This window comes from Dendropsophus ebraccatus, chromosome 13, assembly GCF_027789765.1.
Source record: "Dendropsophus ebraccatus isolate aDenEbr1 chromosome 13, aDenEbr1.pat, whole genome shotgun sequence".
NCBI lineage: Eukaryota > Metazoa > Chordata > Amphibia > Anura > Hylidae > Dendropsophus > Dendropsophus ebraccatus.
The window spans coordinates 5,279,759-5,297,823 of NC_091466.1; the positions used below are offsets into that span (position 1 = coordinate 5,279,759).

Below are 18,065 nucleotides of genomic sequence, written 5' to 3' on the forward strand. Positions count from 1 at the left end.
TACACTCCACTAATACTCTCATCCTGATACTTACACTCCACTAATACTCTCATCCTGCTACTAACACTCCACTAATACTCTCATCCTCATACTTACACTCCACTAATACTCTTATCCTCATCCTGATACCTTCACTCCACTTATACTCGCATCCAAATACTTACACTCCACTAATACTCTCATCCTGGTACTAACACTCCACTAATACTCTCATCCTCATCCTGATACCCACACTCCACTAATACTCTCATCCTGATACTTACACTCCACTAATACTCTCATCCTGATACTTACACTCCACTAATACTCTCATCCTCATACTTACACTCCACTAATACTCTCATCCTCATCCTGATACTTATACTCTACTAATACTCTCATCCAAATACTTACACTCCACTAATACTCTCATCCAAATACTTACACTCCACTAATATTCTTATTCTCAAACTTATACTCCACTAATACTCTCATCCTGATACCTTCACTCCACTAATACTCTCATCCAAATACTTACACTCCACTAATACTCTCATCCTAATACTCACACTCCACTAATACTCTTATCCTGATACTTACACTCCACTAATACTCTCATCCTGATACCTACACTCCACTAATACTCTCATCCTGATACTTACACTCCACTAATACTCTCATCCTCATCCTGATACTCACACTCCACTAATACTCTCATCCTGATACTTACACTCCACTAATACTCTCATCCTCATCCTGATACCTACACTCCACTAATACTCTCATCCTGATACTAACACTCCACTAATACTCTCATCCTAATACTTACACTCCACTAATACTCTCATCCTCATACTTACACTCCACTAATACTCTCATCCAAATACTTACACTCCACTAATACTCTCATCCAAATACTTACACTCCACTAATATTCTTATTCTCAAACTTATACTCCACTAATACTCTCATCCTGATACCTTCACTCCACTAATACTCTCATCCAAATACTTACACTCCACTAATACTCTCATCCTAATACTCACACTCCACTAATACTCTTATCCTGATACTTACACTCCACTAATACTCTCATCCTGATACCTACACTCCACTAATACTCTCATCCTGATACTTACACTCCACTAATACTCTCATCCTCATCCTGATACCTACACTCCACTAATACTCTCATCCTGATACTAACACTCCACTAATACTCTCATCCTAATACTTACACTCCACTAATACTCTCACCCTAAACCCGTGTTCTCCTGCCCCCATGGATGTTATAGTTACCCCCTTTGGTCCGTGTTCTCCTGCCCCCATGGATGTTATAGTTACCCCCTTTGGTCCGTGTTCTGTTGCCCCTATGGATGTTATAGTTACCCCCTCTGGTTTGTGTTCTCCTGCCCCCATGGATGTTATAGTTACCCCCTTTGGTCCGTGTTCTCCTGCCCCCATGGATGTTATAGTTACCCCCTTTGGTCCGTGTTCTCCTGCCCCCATGGATGTTATAGTTACCCCCTCTGGTCCGTGTTCTGCTGCCCCTATGGATGTTATAGTTACCCCCTGTGATTCGTGTTCTCCTGCCCCCATGGATGTTATAGTTACCCCCTTTGGTCCGTGTTCTGCTGCCCCCCTGGATGTTATAGTTACCCCCTCTGGTTCGTGTTCTCCTGCCCCCATGGATGTTATAGTTACCCCCTTTGGTTCGTGTTCTCCTGCCCCCATGGATGTTATAGTTACCCCCTCTGGTTCGTGTTCTCCTGCCCCCATGGATGTTATAGTTACCCCCTGTGATTCGTGTTCTCCTGCCCCCATGGATGTTATAGTTACCCCCTTTGGTCCGTGTTCTCCTGCCCCCATGGATGTTATAGTTACCCCCTTTGGTCCGTGTTTTGCTGCCCCTATGGATGTTATAGTTACCCCCTTTGGTTTGTGTTTTGCTGCCCCTATGGATGTTATAGTTACCCCCTCTGGTCCGTGTTCTCCTGCCCCCATGGATGTTATAGTTACCCCCTCTGGTCCGTGTTCTGTTGCCCCTATGGATGTTATAGTTACCCCCTCTGGTTCGTGTTCTCCTGCTCACATGGATGTTATAGTTACCCCCTCTGGTTCGTGTTCTCCTGCCCCCATGGATGTTATAGTTACCCCCTCTGGTCCGTGTTCTCCTGCCCCTATGGATGTTATAGTTACCCCCTTTGGTCCGTGTTCTCCTGCCCCCATGGATGTTATAGTTACCCCCTCTGGTTCGTGTTCTGCTGCCCCTATGGATGTTATAGTTACCCCCTTTGGTCCGTGTTCTCCTGCCCCCATGGATGTTATAGTTACCCCCTCTGGTTCGTGTTCCCCTGCCCCCATGGATGTTATAGTTACCCCCTGTGATTCGTGTTCTCCTGCCCCCATGGATGTTATAGTTACCCCCTTTGGTCCGTGTTCTCCTGCCCCCATGGATGTTATAGTTACCCCCTCTGGTTCGTGTTCTCCTGCCCCCATGGATGTTATAGTTACCCCCTCTGGTTCGTGTTCTCCTGCCCCCATGGATGTTATAGTTACCCCCTCTGGTTCGTGTTCTCCTGCCCCCATGGATGTTATAGTTACCCCCTTTGGTTCGTGTTCTCCTGCCCCCATGGATGTTATAGTTACCCCCTCTGGTTCGTGTTCTCCTGCCCCCATGGATGTTATAGTTACCCCCTTTGGTCCGTGTTCTCCTGCTCACATGGATGTTATAGTTACCCCCTGTGGTTTATGTTCCCCTGCCCCCCTGGATGTTATAGTTACCCCCTCTGGTTCGTGTTCTCCTGCCCCCATGGATGTTATAGTTACCCCCTTTGGTTCGTGTTCTCCTGCCCCCATGGATGTTATAGTTACCCCCTCTGGTCCGTGTTCTGTTGCCCCCATGGATGTTATAGTTACCCCCTCTGGTTCGTGTTCTCCTGCCCCCATGGATGTTATAGTTACCCCCTCTGGTCCGTGTTCTGCTGCCCCCATGGATGTTATAGTTACCCCCTCTGGTCCGTGTTCTCCTGCCCTCATGGATGTTATAGTTACCCCCTCTGGTTCGTGTTCTCCTGCCCCCATGGATGTTATAGTTACCCCCTCTGGTTCGTGTTCTCCTGCCCCCATGGATGTTATAGTTACCCCCTTTGGTTCGTGTTCTCCTGCCCCCATGGATGTTATAGTTACCCCCTCTGGTTCGTGTTCTCCTGCCCCCATGGATGTTATAGTTACCCCCTCTGGTTCGTGTTCTCCTGCCCCCATGGATGTTATAGTTACCCCCTCTGGTTCGTGTTCTCCTGCCCCCATGGATGTTATAGTTACCCCCTCTGGTCCGTGTTCTGTTGCCCCCATGGATGTTATAGTTACCCCCTCTGGTCCGTGTTCTGTTGCCCCCATGGATGTTATAGTTACCCCCTCTGGTTCGTGTTCTCCTGCCCCCATGGATGTTATAGTTACCCCCTCTGGTTCGTGTTCTCCTGCTCACATGGATGTTATAGTTACCCCCTCTGGTCCGTGTTCTCCTGCCCCCATGGATGTTATAGTTACCCCCTTTGGTTTGTGTTCTCCTGCCCCCATGGATGTTATAGTTACCCCCTCTGGTCCGTGTTCTCCTGCCCCCATGGATGTTATAGTTACCCCCTTTGGTTCGTGTTCTCCTGCCCCCATGGATGTTATAGTTACCCCCTCTGGTCCGTGTTCTGTTGCCCCCATGGATGTTATAGTTACCCCCTCTGGTTCGTGTTCTCCTGCCCCATGGATGTTATAGTTACCCCCTCTGGTCCGTGTTCTGCTGCCCCCATGGATGTTATAGTTACCCCCTGTGGTTCATGTTCCCCTGCCCCCATGGATGTTATAGTTACCCCCTCTGGTTCGTGTTCTCCTGCCCCCATGGATGTTATAGTTACCCCCTCTGGTCCGTGTTCTGCTGCCCCCATGGATGTTATAGTTACCCCCTGTGGTTCATGTTCCCCTGCCCCCCTGGATGTTATAGTTACCCCCTCTGGTTCGTGTTCTCCTGCCCCATGGATGTTATAGTTACCCCCTCTGGTCCGTGTTCTCCTGCCCCCATGGATGTTATAGTTACCCCCTCTGGTCCGTGTTCTCCTGCCCCCATGGATGTTATAGTTACCCCCCTCTGGTTCGTGTTCTCCTGCCCCCATGGATGTTATAGTTACCCCCTCTGGTCCGTGTTCTCCTGCTCACATGGATGTTATAGTTACCCCCTCTGGTCCGTGTTCTGTTGCCCCCATGGATGTTATAGTTACCCCCTCTGGTTCGTGTTCTCCTGCCCCCATGGATGTTATAGTTACCCCCTCTGGTCCGTGTTCTGCTGCCCCCATGGATGTTATAGTTACCCCCTGTGGTTCATGTTCCCCTGCCCCCATGGATGTTATAGTTACCCCCTCTGGTTCGTGTTCTCCTGCCCCCATGGATGTTATAGTTACCCCCTCTGGTCCGTGTTCTGCTGCCCCCATGGATGTTATAGTTACCCCCTGTGGTTCATGTTCCCCTGCCCCCCTGGATGTTATAGTTACCCCCTCTGGTTCGTGTTCTCCTGCCCCCATGGATGTTATAGTTACCCCCTCTGGTCCGTGTTCTCCTGCCCCCATGGATGTTATAGTTACCCCCTCTGGTCCGTGTTCTCCTGCCCCCATGGATGTTATAGTTACCCCCTCTGGTCCGTGTTCTCCTGCTCACATGGATGTTATAGTTACCCCCTTTGGTTTGTGTTCTCCTGCCCCCATGGATGTTATAGTTACCCCCTCTGGTCCGTGTTCTCCTGCCCCCATGGATGTTATAGTTACCCCCTTTGGTTCGTGTTCTCCTGCCCCCATGGATGTTATAGTTACCCCCTCTGGTCCGTGTTCTGTTGCCCCCATGGATGTTATAGTTACCCCCTCTGGTTCGTGTTCTCCTGCCCCCATGGATGTTATAGTTACCCCCTCTGGTCCGTGTTCTGCTGCCCCCATGGATGTTATAGTTACCCCCTGTGGTTCATGTTCCCCTGCCCCCCTGGATGTTATAGTTACCCCCTCTGGTTCGTGTTCTCCTGCTCACATGGATGTTATAGTTACCCCCTTTGGTTTGTGTTCTCCTGCCCCCATGGATGTTATAGTTACCCCCTCTGGTTCGTGTTCTCCTGCCCCCATGGATGTTATAGTTACCCCCTCTGGTTCGTGTTCTCCTGCCCCCATGGATGTTATAGTTACCCCCTGTGATTCGTGTTCTCCTGCCCCCATGGATGTTATAGTTACCCCCTCTGGTCCGTGTTCTCCTGCTCACATGGATGTTATAGTTACCCCCTTTGGTCCGTGTTCTCCTGCCCCCATGGATGTTATAGTTACCCCCTTTGGTTCGTGTTCTCCTGCCCCCATGGATGTTATAGTTACCCCCTCTGGTCCGTGTTCTCCTGCTCACATGGATGTTATAGTTACCCCCTTTGGTCCGTGTTCTCCTGCCCCCATGGATGTTATAGTTACCCCCTTTGGTTCGTGTTCTCCTGCCCCCATGGATGTTATAGTTACCCCCTCTGGTTCGTGTTCTCCTGCCCCCATGGATGTTATAGTTACCCCCTTTGGTTCGTGTTCTCCTGCCCCCATGGATGTTATAGTTACCCCCTTTGGTTCGTGTTCTCCTGCCCACATGGATGTTATAGTTACCCCCTCTGGTCCGTGTTCTCCTGCCCCCATGGATGTTATAGTTACCCCCTTTAGTCCTCTCTCTCTCTGACACCTTCCTTCCTGCCCTCTTTTCTGGGTCGGTGTTGTCACCTTCCTGACTTTGTGTCTGTGTATCACCACACCCTCCGCCGCCCCCCCCCCCCCCCCCCGTCTTCTCCATACTCCCCTCTCTCGTCTCTCCCGCATTCTGCTCCTGCCAGCTACCTGTCTCTTCCCGTCTTACTTCTTCGTCCTCCTCCTCCAGCGTCCCCCTCCGTACCCCCGGACGGCTCCCCCTGCTGGCCACCTCCCTCTCTTCACCCCTGTCCTGTGGTCATTACCTGCTCCGAGAAGAACTTCCCGGGAATCTTGCCTTCTCCATCCAATATGATTATCGAGAATCGCTCGATCTCCGGATAAATATTTGTTTCACTTGGGGCGAGAAAAAAAATCCAGCTTACTTGGTGTGTAAAATCCTGGGTGTCCTCCAAGTTTCAAGGGCTGGAGGAATCGCCTCCTCCGCGCCTCCACCGAGAGCCCCCCGTGGATCCGGCTGGGCTCCGAGAGACCTGGATGCTGGGGATTGTCCCCCTAAAGCCGGGGAAGGGTTAACCAGCCGGGCTTATGATAACAACCCTTTTGTCATTGAGTCAGGGGAAGGAAAAAAGGAAGCCAGCCTCCAGATAATACGGATCCTGTCCTCCACTCACTTCCAGCAGCAGGAATCCAATGGCTGAGTGCAGCGGCAACGCTCTCACACGGACGGGGAGATGATTAACCGGAGTCTGCCTGGATCTGAACACCAGGAGCAGCACTAGGAGGAGGAAGCGTCTGCAGGAACCCTGAGCGCTCCTCCACTCTCTTGAGTTGGCTTCTTCTGGGGCATGTGGAGGAGCCTGTGACCATGGTCAGCTCCTGGCTGCCGCTCTGCTTGCTGCTGCTCTCCTGCATCGCTCGTACTTCTCAAACACGCGACAAAGTTCAGAATCTGACACTGGCCGTGGTGCTTCCCAAGACGAACACCCAGTACCCGTGGGCTCTGCCCAGAGTGGGACCCGCCATCCAACTGGCCATCGAACGGATCAACAATGACTCCAACCTTCTCCCGGACCTCAACGTCTGGCCGGTGTTTGGGAACAGCGAGAACAAACATGGCCGATGTTCGGACGCGTCGGCCCCGCTGGTGGCCGTAGACTTTCAGTTCACCTATAAGCCGGCTGTGTTCATCGGTCCGGGGTGCATGTATTCGGCCGCCCCGGTGGGTCGCTTCACTGGGCACTGGAAGGTCCCTCTGATCACGGCTGGGGCCAGCGCCTACGGCTTCGGGGAGAAGGTGGAGGAGTACAAGTTCACCACCAGGATGGGGCCCATCTATCTCAAGCTGGGGCAGTTTGTGGTCCATCTCCACCAGCAGTACAACTGGAGCAAGAGAGCCATGGTGCTGTACAGCATGGACAAGGAGGATGACCGGCCATGTTACTTCACCATCGAAGGTCCCTACGTGGAGCTGGGAAAACTCAAGAACATGACCGTAGCCGACATGAACATCAATGAGACGGAGCCGGTCAGCTTCACCCCCATCATCCAGGAAATCGTGCAGAAAAGCCGCAGTAAGTAGCTTCTATTTCTGGGAAACAGCGGGGTGGATGCCACCTGGGGCATCGAGAACAATCACACTCACAGATGTAGTGGAGCTGTCTTTGTTACTTAACTCTTGTGCAACTATCACGACAATCCTCACTGGAAGACTTTACACCAATGGTATGGCATCCTGAGATGTGCCAGGTCACAAAGACAGCTCTGCTACATCAACACAACATAGGAACAGACACTTCTCAAATAGTCAGCACTGCTATACTCCCTGCTCTTCTCTGTTTCTGTCAACTTTACTGCTGATTCGGCTGTGCTTCAGTGCTTTATTATAGTCAGCTCAGCTATATATGACACAGTCAGCTCTGCTGCATCTGGTGACAGTCAGCTCAGCTATATATGACACAGTCAGCTCTGCTGCATCTGGTGACAGTCAGCTCAGCTATATATGACACAGTGAGCTCTGCTGCATCTGGTGACATTCGGCTCAGCTATATATGACACAGTGAGCTCTGCTGCATCTGGTGACAGGGTCGGCTCTGCTATATATGACACAGTGAGCTCTGCTGCATCTGGTGACAGGGTCGGCTCTGCTATATATGACACAGTCAGCTCTGCTGCATCTGGTGACAGGGTCGGCTCTGCTATATATGACACAGTCAGCTCTGCTGCATCTGGTGACAGTCTGCTCTGCTATATCTGACACAGTGAGCTCTGCTGCATCTGGTGACAGGGTCGGCTCTGCTATATCTGACACAGTCAGCTCTGCTGCATCTGGTGACAGTCGGCTCTGCTATATCTGACACAGTGAGCTCTGCTGCATCTGGTGACAGAGTCGGCTCTGCTATATCTGACAGCAGTCCTTATACACCTTTGTCGGCTCTGCTACGTGTGCGTTCTGTGAGTCGGGGTCCCTAGAGCCGTCGCTTCTTTCCTAACATCAATATTGAAGGAATCTTTCAAAAACAAATTAAGTTTTGCTGTAATAATGAGATGAAAGTTATTTATGAGCCGGCGCCCCCCTTACCCTACCCCCTCTATCCCTACCCCCCTATCCCTGCCCCCCTTACCCTGACCCCCTATCCCTGCCCCCCCCCCTCCACCCTGCGCAACCCACACCTGGCGCCCCCCCTATCCCTGCCCCCCCCCTCCACCCTGCGCAGCCCACACCTGGCGCCCCCCCTATCCCTGCCCCCCCTTACCCTCCCCCCCTTACCCTGCCCCCTTACCCCCACCCTGCGCAGCCCACACCTGGCGCCCCCCCTATCCCTGCCCCCCCCTCCACCCTGCGCAGCCCACACCTGGCGCCCCCCCCCCCTATCCCTGCCCCCCCTTACCCCCACCCTGCGCAGCCCACACCTGGCGCCCCCCCTATCCCTGCCCCCCCTTACCCTCCCCCCCTTACCCTGCCCCCTGACCCCCACCCTGCGCAGCCCACACCTGGCGCCCCCCCTATCCCTGCCCCCCCTTACCCTGCCCCCTGACCCCCACCCTGCGCAGCCCAAACCTGGTGCCCCCCCTATCCCTGCCCCCCCCCCCCCCTCCACCCTGCGCAGCCCACACCTGGCGCCCCCCTATCCCTGCCCCCCCCTCCACCCTGCGCAGCCCACACCTGGCACCCCTCCTATCCCTGCCCCCCCCCCTGCTCAACCCACACCTGGCTCCCCCACTCACTCTGCGCAACCCACACCCGGCGCCCCACCTCACCCTGACCCCCCCTAACCCTGGCCCCCCCACACACACACCCTGCCCCCACCACTCACCCTGCGCAACCCACAATCGGCGCCCCACCTCACCCTGCCCCCACTCACCCTGAGCAACCCACACTGGGCCCCCCCCCCTTACCCTGGCCTTCCACTCACCCTGCGCAAACCACACCCGCCGCCCCACCTCACCCTGACACCCCCCACACACACTCACCCTGCGCAACCCACACCCAGCGCCCCCCCTCATCCTGCCCCTCCTCAATTTGCCCCCCACTCACCCTGCGCAACCCACACCCGGCGCGCCACCTCACCCTGCCATTCCTCATCCTGCGCAACTCACACCCCCTGACCCCCACCCTGCGCAGCCCACACCTGGCGCCCCCCCTATCCCTGCCCCCCCCTCCAGCCCACACCTGGCCCCCTGGCTCCCTGCCCCCCCACTCACCCTGCGCAACTCACACCTGATGCCCCCCCTCATCCTGCCCCCCCCACACACTCACCCTACACAACCTACATCCGGCACCTACACAACCCAGCGCCCCCTCACCTGCCCCTCCTTACCCAGCGCCCCCTCACCCTACACCCCCCCTCACCCTGTGCTCCCCCTCAGCCCGAGCCCCCCTCACCCTGTCCCCCTTAACTCCGTGGCCCCCCAGCCTACGCCCCCCTCATGGCAGCGGATGAAGGGCAGTGGCGAGATCTTCTCCCTGAGAGGTTAATTCTCTGGTGACACAAAGAAGACAACAAGAAATCTGCCGTTAATGAATTGGAGGATCAGCTGGAGGAGTTCAGGATCAGCAGAATTCCTCCCTGACAGCCGAGCGCTGCCAAGTCTACAGCCTGCCGAGACCTGCTGCTCAAGGGGCAGAGACCGAGGAGTGCGGACTACAAGTCACAGCATGTCCACAACTATGACTGCCAGGATAAGCGGACAGGTGGTGGAGGGCAGAGACATGGTGCTCCCTCCTCCCCAGACCACCATCTGGCACACACAGGGTTAATGGAGGGATCGGGGAGTCGCATAGTTACAGATCCGGTGAATGAGTAACCAGATGCAATCTTACTGCAGAGTGAGGGGGACTGGCACCCGGGCAACGGGAAAACGATAGAGAGGATGGTTACTAACACAGGGCCAACTGGGACACCAACAACATAGTGCCAACCGGAACACCAACACCACAGCGCCAACCGGAACACCAACACCACAGCGCCAACCGGGACACCAACACCACAGCACCAACCGGGACACCAACACCACAGCACCAACCGGGACACCAACACCACAGCGCCAACTGGGACACCAACAACACAGCACCAACCGGGACACCAACACCACAGCACCAACCGGGACACCAACACCACAGCGCCAACTGGGACACCAACAACACAGCACAAACCTGGACACCAACAACACAGCGCCAACCGGAACACCAACACCACAGCACCAACCAGGACACCAACACCACAGCGCCAACCGGAACACCAACACCACAGTGCCAACCGGAACACCAACACCACAACGCCAACCGGGACACCAACAACACAGCACAAACCGGGACACCAACACCACAGCGCCAACCGGGACACCAACACCACAGCGCCAACCGGAACACCAACACCACAACGCCAACCGGGACACCAACAACACAGCGCCAACCGGAACACCAACACCACAGCGCCAACTGGAACACCAACACCACAGCGCCAACCGGGACACCAACACCACAGCGCCAACCGGAACACCAACACCACAATGCCAACCACATCGCCAACCGTGGCACCAACAAAGTGCCAATCGCGACACCACCAACATAGAGCCAACCACATCAACCAAACCACAGGGCCAACCGCATCACTTAGCGCCAACCATGTCACCGACACAGCGCCAACGACACCAACACAGAGCCAAGCATGCCACTAATAATACAGCCCCAACCACGCCACTGACAACACATCGCTAACCACGTCAGCAACACAGCGCCAACCCCGACACCAAAACAGCGCCAACAACGTCACCAACACAGCACCAACCAAGTCACCAACAGAGCGCATCATCAGAGCAAAAGCATCACCAAAAACATAATGACAACCGCACCACCAACAACACAGCGCCAACCGTACCCCCAACACACCCCGACTACATCACTTACAACAGCATCAACCGCATCACTAACACAGTGCTATCCACATCACTAACACAGGGCCAACCATGCCATCAACAACACAGCACCAACTACATTACAATAACAGCGGCAACCACATCACCAACACAAGGCCAAGAAGGAGCTAACCAACACAGCGCCAACCCCCTCTCCAACAACACAGTGCCAACCACATCACTAACAAAGAACAAACCTAGTCACCAACACAGCACCAACCATGTCAATCAAAACACAGGGCCAACCGCATGACCAACTCACCGAAAACCGCCTCACCAACAACAGTGCCAACCACATCACCAACACATCGCTAACACAAAGAGCACATTGCCAACCACAACACCAACAACATAGCGCCAACCACATCACCAACAAAGTGCTAATCGCGACACCACCAACATAGAGAAAACCACATCGACCAAACCACAGGGCCAACTGCATCCCTAACTCAGCACCAACCATGTCACCAACACAGCGCCAACAAAGACACCAACACAAAGCCAAGAACGCCACTAACAACACAGCGCCAACAAAGACACCAACACAAAGCCAAGCACGCCACTAACAATACAGCGCCAACCACGCCACTAACAACACATCACTAACCACGTCACCAACACAGCACCAACCCCCGACACCAAAACAGTGCCAACCACGTCACCAACACAGCACCAACCAAGTCACCAACAGCAATCACCAAAGTATCACCAAAGCAAAATCATCACCAAAAACATAATGACAACCGCACCACCACCAACACAGCGCCAACCGCACCCCCAACACAGCCCCGACTACATCACTTACAACAGCATCAACACAGTGCTAATCACGTCACTAACACAGGACCAACCATGCCACCAACAACACAGCGCCAACTACATTACAACAACACAGCGGCAACCACATCACCAATACAGCGCCAACTGTGTCACCAACACAGCACAAACCACATTATCAACAACACAGCGGCAACCACATCACCAACCCAGGGCCAACCACGTTACCAATACAACGTGAACCACTTGCCATTAACACAACGCAAACCATGTTACCAACAACGCAGTGCCAACCACGTCACCAACACAGCACCAAGAGGCACACCAACACAGAGCCAACCACGTCAGCAACACAGCACCAAGAGGCACACCAACACAGCACCAAGAGGCACACCAACACAGAGCCAACCATGTCACCAACACAGCACCAAGAGGCCCACCAACACAGAGCCAACCATGTAACCAACACAGCACCAAAAGGCACACCAACACAGAGCCAACCACGTCACCAACACAGCACCAAGAGGCCCACCAACACAGAGCCAACCATGTAACTAACACAGCACCAAAAGACACACCAACACAGAGCCAACCACGTCACCAACACAGCACCAAAAGGCACACCAACACAGAGCCAACCACGTCCCCAACACAGCACCAATGGCATCACCAACACAGAGCCAACCATGTCACCAACACAGCACCAAAAGGCACACCAACGCAGAGCCAACCACGTCACCAACACAGCACCAATGGCATCACCAACACAGAGCCAACCACGTCACCAACACAGCACCAAGAGGCCCACCAACACAGAGCCAACCACGTCACCAACACAGCACCAAGAGGCATCACCAACACAGAGCCAACCACGTCACCAACACAGCACCAAGAGGCATCACCAACACAGAGCCAACCACGTCACCAACACAGCACCAAGAGGCATCACCAACACAGAGCCAACCACGTCACCAACACAGCACCAAGAGGCATCACCAACACAGAGCCAACCACGTCACCAACACAGCACCAAGAGGCATCACCAACACAGAGCCAACCACGTCACCAACACAGCACCAAAAGGCACACCAACACAGAGCCAACCGTAACAGCAACAAAACAATGCCAACCACGTCACCAACAACACAGCGCCAATGTGAACACAGCTCTATATAATCCTCAGTCTCTTCTTCCTCATGTGACCACAGCTCTATATAATCCTCACACGTCTCTTCCTCATGTGACCACAGCTCTATATAATCCTCACACGTCTCTTCTTCTTCATGTGACCACAGCTCTATATAATCCTCACACGTCTCTTCTTCTTCATGTGACCACAGCTCTATATAATCCTCACACATCTTTTCTTCTTCTTCTTCATGTGACCACGGTTCTATATAGTCCTCACACGTCTCTTCTTCTTCATGTGACCACGGTTCTATACAGTCCTCACACGTCTCTTCTTCTTCATGTGACCACAGCTCTATATAATCCTCACACGTCTCTTCTTCATGTGACCACGGTTCTATATAGTCCTCACACGTCTCTTCTTCTTCATGTGACCACAGCTCTATATAATCCTCACACGTCTCTTCTTCATGTGACCACAGCTCTATATAATCCTCACACGTCTCTTCTTCTTCATGTGACCACAGCTCTATATAATCCTCACACGTCTCTTCTTCTTCTTCATGTGACCACAGCTCTATATAATCCTCACACGTCTCTTCTTCTTCATGTGACCACAGCTCTATATAATCCTCACACGTCTCTTCTTCATGTGACCACAGCCCTATATAATCCTCACACGTCTCTTCTTCTTCATGTGACCACAGCTCTATATAATCCTCACACGTCTCTTCTTCTTCTTCATGTGACCACAGCTCTATATAATCCTCACACGTCTCTTCTTCTTCATGTGACCACAGCTCTATATAATCCTCACACGTCTCTTCTTCATGTGACCACAGCCCTATATAATCCTCACACGTCTCTTCTTCTTCATGTGACCACAGCTCTATATAATCCTCACACGTCTCTTCTTCTTCATGTGACCACAGTTCTATCTAATCCTCACACGTCTCTTCTTCATGTGACCACAGCTCTATATAATCCTCACACGTCTCTTCTTCATGTGACCACAGCTCTATATAATCCTCACACGTCTCTTCTTCTTCATGTGACCACAGCTCTATATAATCCTCACACGTCTCTTCTTCTTCATGTGACCACAGCCCTATATAATCCTCACACGTCTCTTCTTCATGTGACCACAGCTCTATATAATCCTCACACGTCTCTTCTTCATGTGACCACAGCTCTATATAATCCTCACACGTCTCTTCTTCATGTGACCACAGCTCTATATAATCCTCACACGTCTCTTCTTCTTCATGTGACCACAGCTCTATATAATCCTCACACGTCTCTTCTTCTTCTTCATGTGACCACAGCTCTATATAATCCCCACACGTCTCTTCTTCATGTGACCACAGCTCTATATAATCCTCACACGTCTCTTCTTCTTCATGTGACCACAGCCCTATATAATCCTCACACGTCTCTTCTTCTTCATGTGACCACAGCTCTATATAATCCTCACACATCTCTTCTTCATGTGACCACAGCTCTATATAATCCTCACACATCTCTTCTTCATGTGACCACAGCTCTATATAATCCTCACACGTCTCTTCTTCATGTGACCACAGCTCTATATAATCCTCACACGTCTCTTCTTCATGTGACCACAGCTCTATATAATCCTCACACGTCTCTTCTTCTTCATGTGACCACAGCTCTATATAATCCTCACACGTCTCTTCTTCTTCATGTGACCACAGCTCTATATAATCCTCACAGGTCTCTTCTTCTTCATGTGACCACAGCTCTATATAATCCTCACACGTCTCTTCTTCTTCATGTGACCACAGCTCTATATAATCCTCACACGTCTCTTCTCAGGAGGTCTATAGCTCTATATAATGCACCTGTCGTTTTATCTATATATACAGTGGTGTCTTGGATAACAAGCATGATTTCTTCCAGGACCGCGCTTGTAATGCAAATCCACTCTTAAATCAAAGCAAATTTTCCCATAAGAAATCACTGATATTCAGACAATTGGTTCCAGACCCCAAAATAATGATTTTTTGTAATTCTAAATAGCAAGTAGAACAGATGTAACAAACAATGAGAAGCAGCTGGATATGTGATATATAAGTTACTGTACAGTATAGCAGCATGTGGTGTATAATATATAGTAACTGTATAACCCTGATAACACAGCAGCTGGATATGTGATATATAATTTACTGTACAGTATAGCAGCATGTGGTGTATAATGTATAGTAACTGTATAACCCTGATAACACAGCAGCTGGATATGTGATATATAAGTTACTGTACAGTATAGCAATCAGCATGTGGTATATAATGTATAGTAACTGTATAACCCTGATAACACAGCAGCTGGATATGTGATATATAAGTTACTGTACAGTATAGCAATCAGCATGTGGTGTATAATGTATAGTAACTGTATAACCCTGATAACACAGCAGCAGCTGGATATGTGATATATAAGTTACTGTACAGTATAGCAGCATATGGTATATAATGTATAGTAACTGTATAACCCTGATAACACAGCAGCAGCTGGATATGTGATATATAAGTTACTGTACAGTATAGCAGCATGTGGTGTATAATGTATGATAACTGTATAACCCTGATAACACAGCAGCAGCTGGATATGTGATATATAAGTTACTGTACAGTATAGCAGCATGTGGAGTATAATGTATAGTAATTGTATAACCCTGATAACACAGCAGCTGGATATGTAATATATAAGTTACTGTACAGTATAGCAGCATGTGGTATATAATGTATAGTAACTGTATAACCCTGATAACACAGCAGCAGCTGGATATGTGATATATAAGTTACTGTACAGTATAGCAGCATGTGGTGTATAATGTATAGTAACTGTATAACCCTGATAACACAGCAGCTGGATATGTGATATATAAGTTACTGTACAGTATAGCAGCATGTGGTATATAATGTATAGTAACTGTATAACCCTGATAACACAGCAGTTGGATATGTGATATATAAGTTACTGTACAGTATAGCAGCATGTGGTATATAATGTATAGTAACTGCATAACCCTGATAACACAGCAGCTGGATATGTGATATATAAGTTACTCTACAGTATAGCAGCATGTGGTGTATAATGTAAAGTAACTGTATAACCCTGATAACACAGCAGCAGCTGGATATGTGATATATAAGTTACTGTACAGTATAGCAGCATGTGGTGTATAATGTATAGTAACTGTATAACCCTGATAACACTGCAGCAGCTGGATATGTGATATATAAGTTACTGTACAGTATAGCAATCAGCATGTGGTATATAATGTATAGTAACTGTATAACCCTGATAACACAGCAGCTGGATATGTGATATATGTTACTGTACAGTATAGCAGCATGTGGTGTATAATGTATAGTAACTGTATAACCCTGATAACACAGCAGCTGGTTATGTGATATATAAGTTACTGTACAGTTTACCAATCAGTATGTGGTATATAATGTATAGTAACTGTATAACCCTGATAACACAGCAGCTGGATATGTGATATATAAGTTACTGTACAGTATAGCAGCATGTGGTATATAATGTATAGTAACTGTATAACCCTGATAACACAGCAGCTGGATATGTGATATATAAGTTACTGTACAGTATAGCAATCAGCATGTGGTGTATAATGTATAGTAACTGTATAACCCTGATAACACAGCAGCTGGATATGTGATATATAAGTTACTGTACAGTATAGCAATCAGCATGTGGTATATAATGTATAGTAACTGTATAACCCTGATAACACTGCAGCTGGATATGTGATATATAAGTTACTCTACAGTATAGCAGCATGTGGTGTATAATGTAAAGTAACTGTATAACCCTGATAACACTGCAGCAGCTGGATATGTGATATATAAGGTACTGTACAGTATAGCAGCATGTGGTGTATAATGTATAGTAACTGTATAACCCTGATAACACAGCAGCTGGATATGTGATATATAAGTTACTGTACAGTATAGCAGCATGTGGTGTATAATGTATAGTAACTGTATAACCCTGATAACACAGCAGATAAATATGTGATATATAAGTTACTGTACAGTATAACAGCATGTGGTGTATAATGTAAAGTAACTGTATAACCCTGATAACACTGCAGCAGCTGGATATGTGATATATAAGTTACTGTACAGTATAGCAATCAGCATGTGGTATATAATGTATAGTAACTGTATAACCCTTATAACACAGCAGCTGGATATGTGATATATGTTACTGTACAGTATAGCAGCATGTGGTGTATAATGTATAGTAACTGTATAACCCTGATAACACAGCAGCTGGTTATGTGATATATAAGTTACTGTACAGTTTACCAATCAGTATGTGGTATATAATGTATAGTAACTGTATAACCCTGATAACACAGCAGCTGGATATGTGATATATAAGTTACTGTACAGTTTACCAATCAGTATGTGGTATATAATGTATAGTAACTGTATAACCCTGATAACACAGCAGCTGGATATGTGATATATAAGTTACTGTACAGTATAGCAGCATGTGGTATATAATGTATAGTAACTGTATAACCCTGATAACACAGCAGCTGGATATGTGATATATAAGTTACTGTACAGTATAGCAATCAGCATGTGGTGTATAATGTATAGTAACTGTATAACCCTGATAACACAGCAGCTGGATATGTGATATATAAGTTACTGTACAGTATAGCAATCAGCATGTGGTATATAATGTATAGTAACTGTATAACCCTGATAACACAGCAGCTGGATATGTGATATATAAGTTACTGTACAGTATAGCAGCATGTGGTGTATAATGTATAGTAACTGTATAACCCTGATAACACAGCAGCAGCTGGATATGTGATATATAAGTTACTGTTCAGTATAGCAATCAGCATGTGGTATATAATGTATAGTAACTGTATAACCCTGATAACACTGCAGCTGAATATGTGATATATACGTTACTGTACAGTATAGCAGCATGTGGTGTATAATGTATAGTAACTGTATAACCCTGATAACACAGCAGTTGGATATGTGATA

At 49.4% G+C, this 18,065-nt stretch overlaps 1 protein-coding gene across 1 annotated transcript in view; it reads left to right on the forward strand.

Annotated features, from left to right (window-relative positions):
* The first annotated feature begins 5,860 nt into the window (after positions 1-5,860).
* The window catches only part of NPR1 (natriuretic peptide receptor 1), a 71,367-nt gene continuing 59,162 nt past the window's right edge, over positions 5,861-18,065 (forward strand). The window contains exon 1 of the mRNA XM_069949994.1: positions 5,861-7,252. Within this exon, the coding sequence (XP_069806095.1) occupies positions 6,547-7,252 (706 nt within the window). The 5' untranslated portion in view covers positions 5,861-6,546. The remainder of the gene's footprint in view (positions 7,253-18,065) is intronic.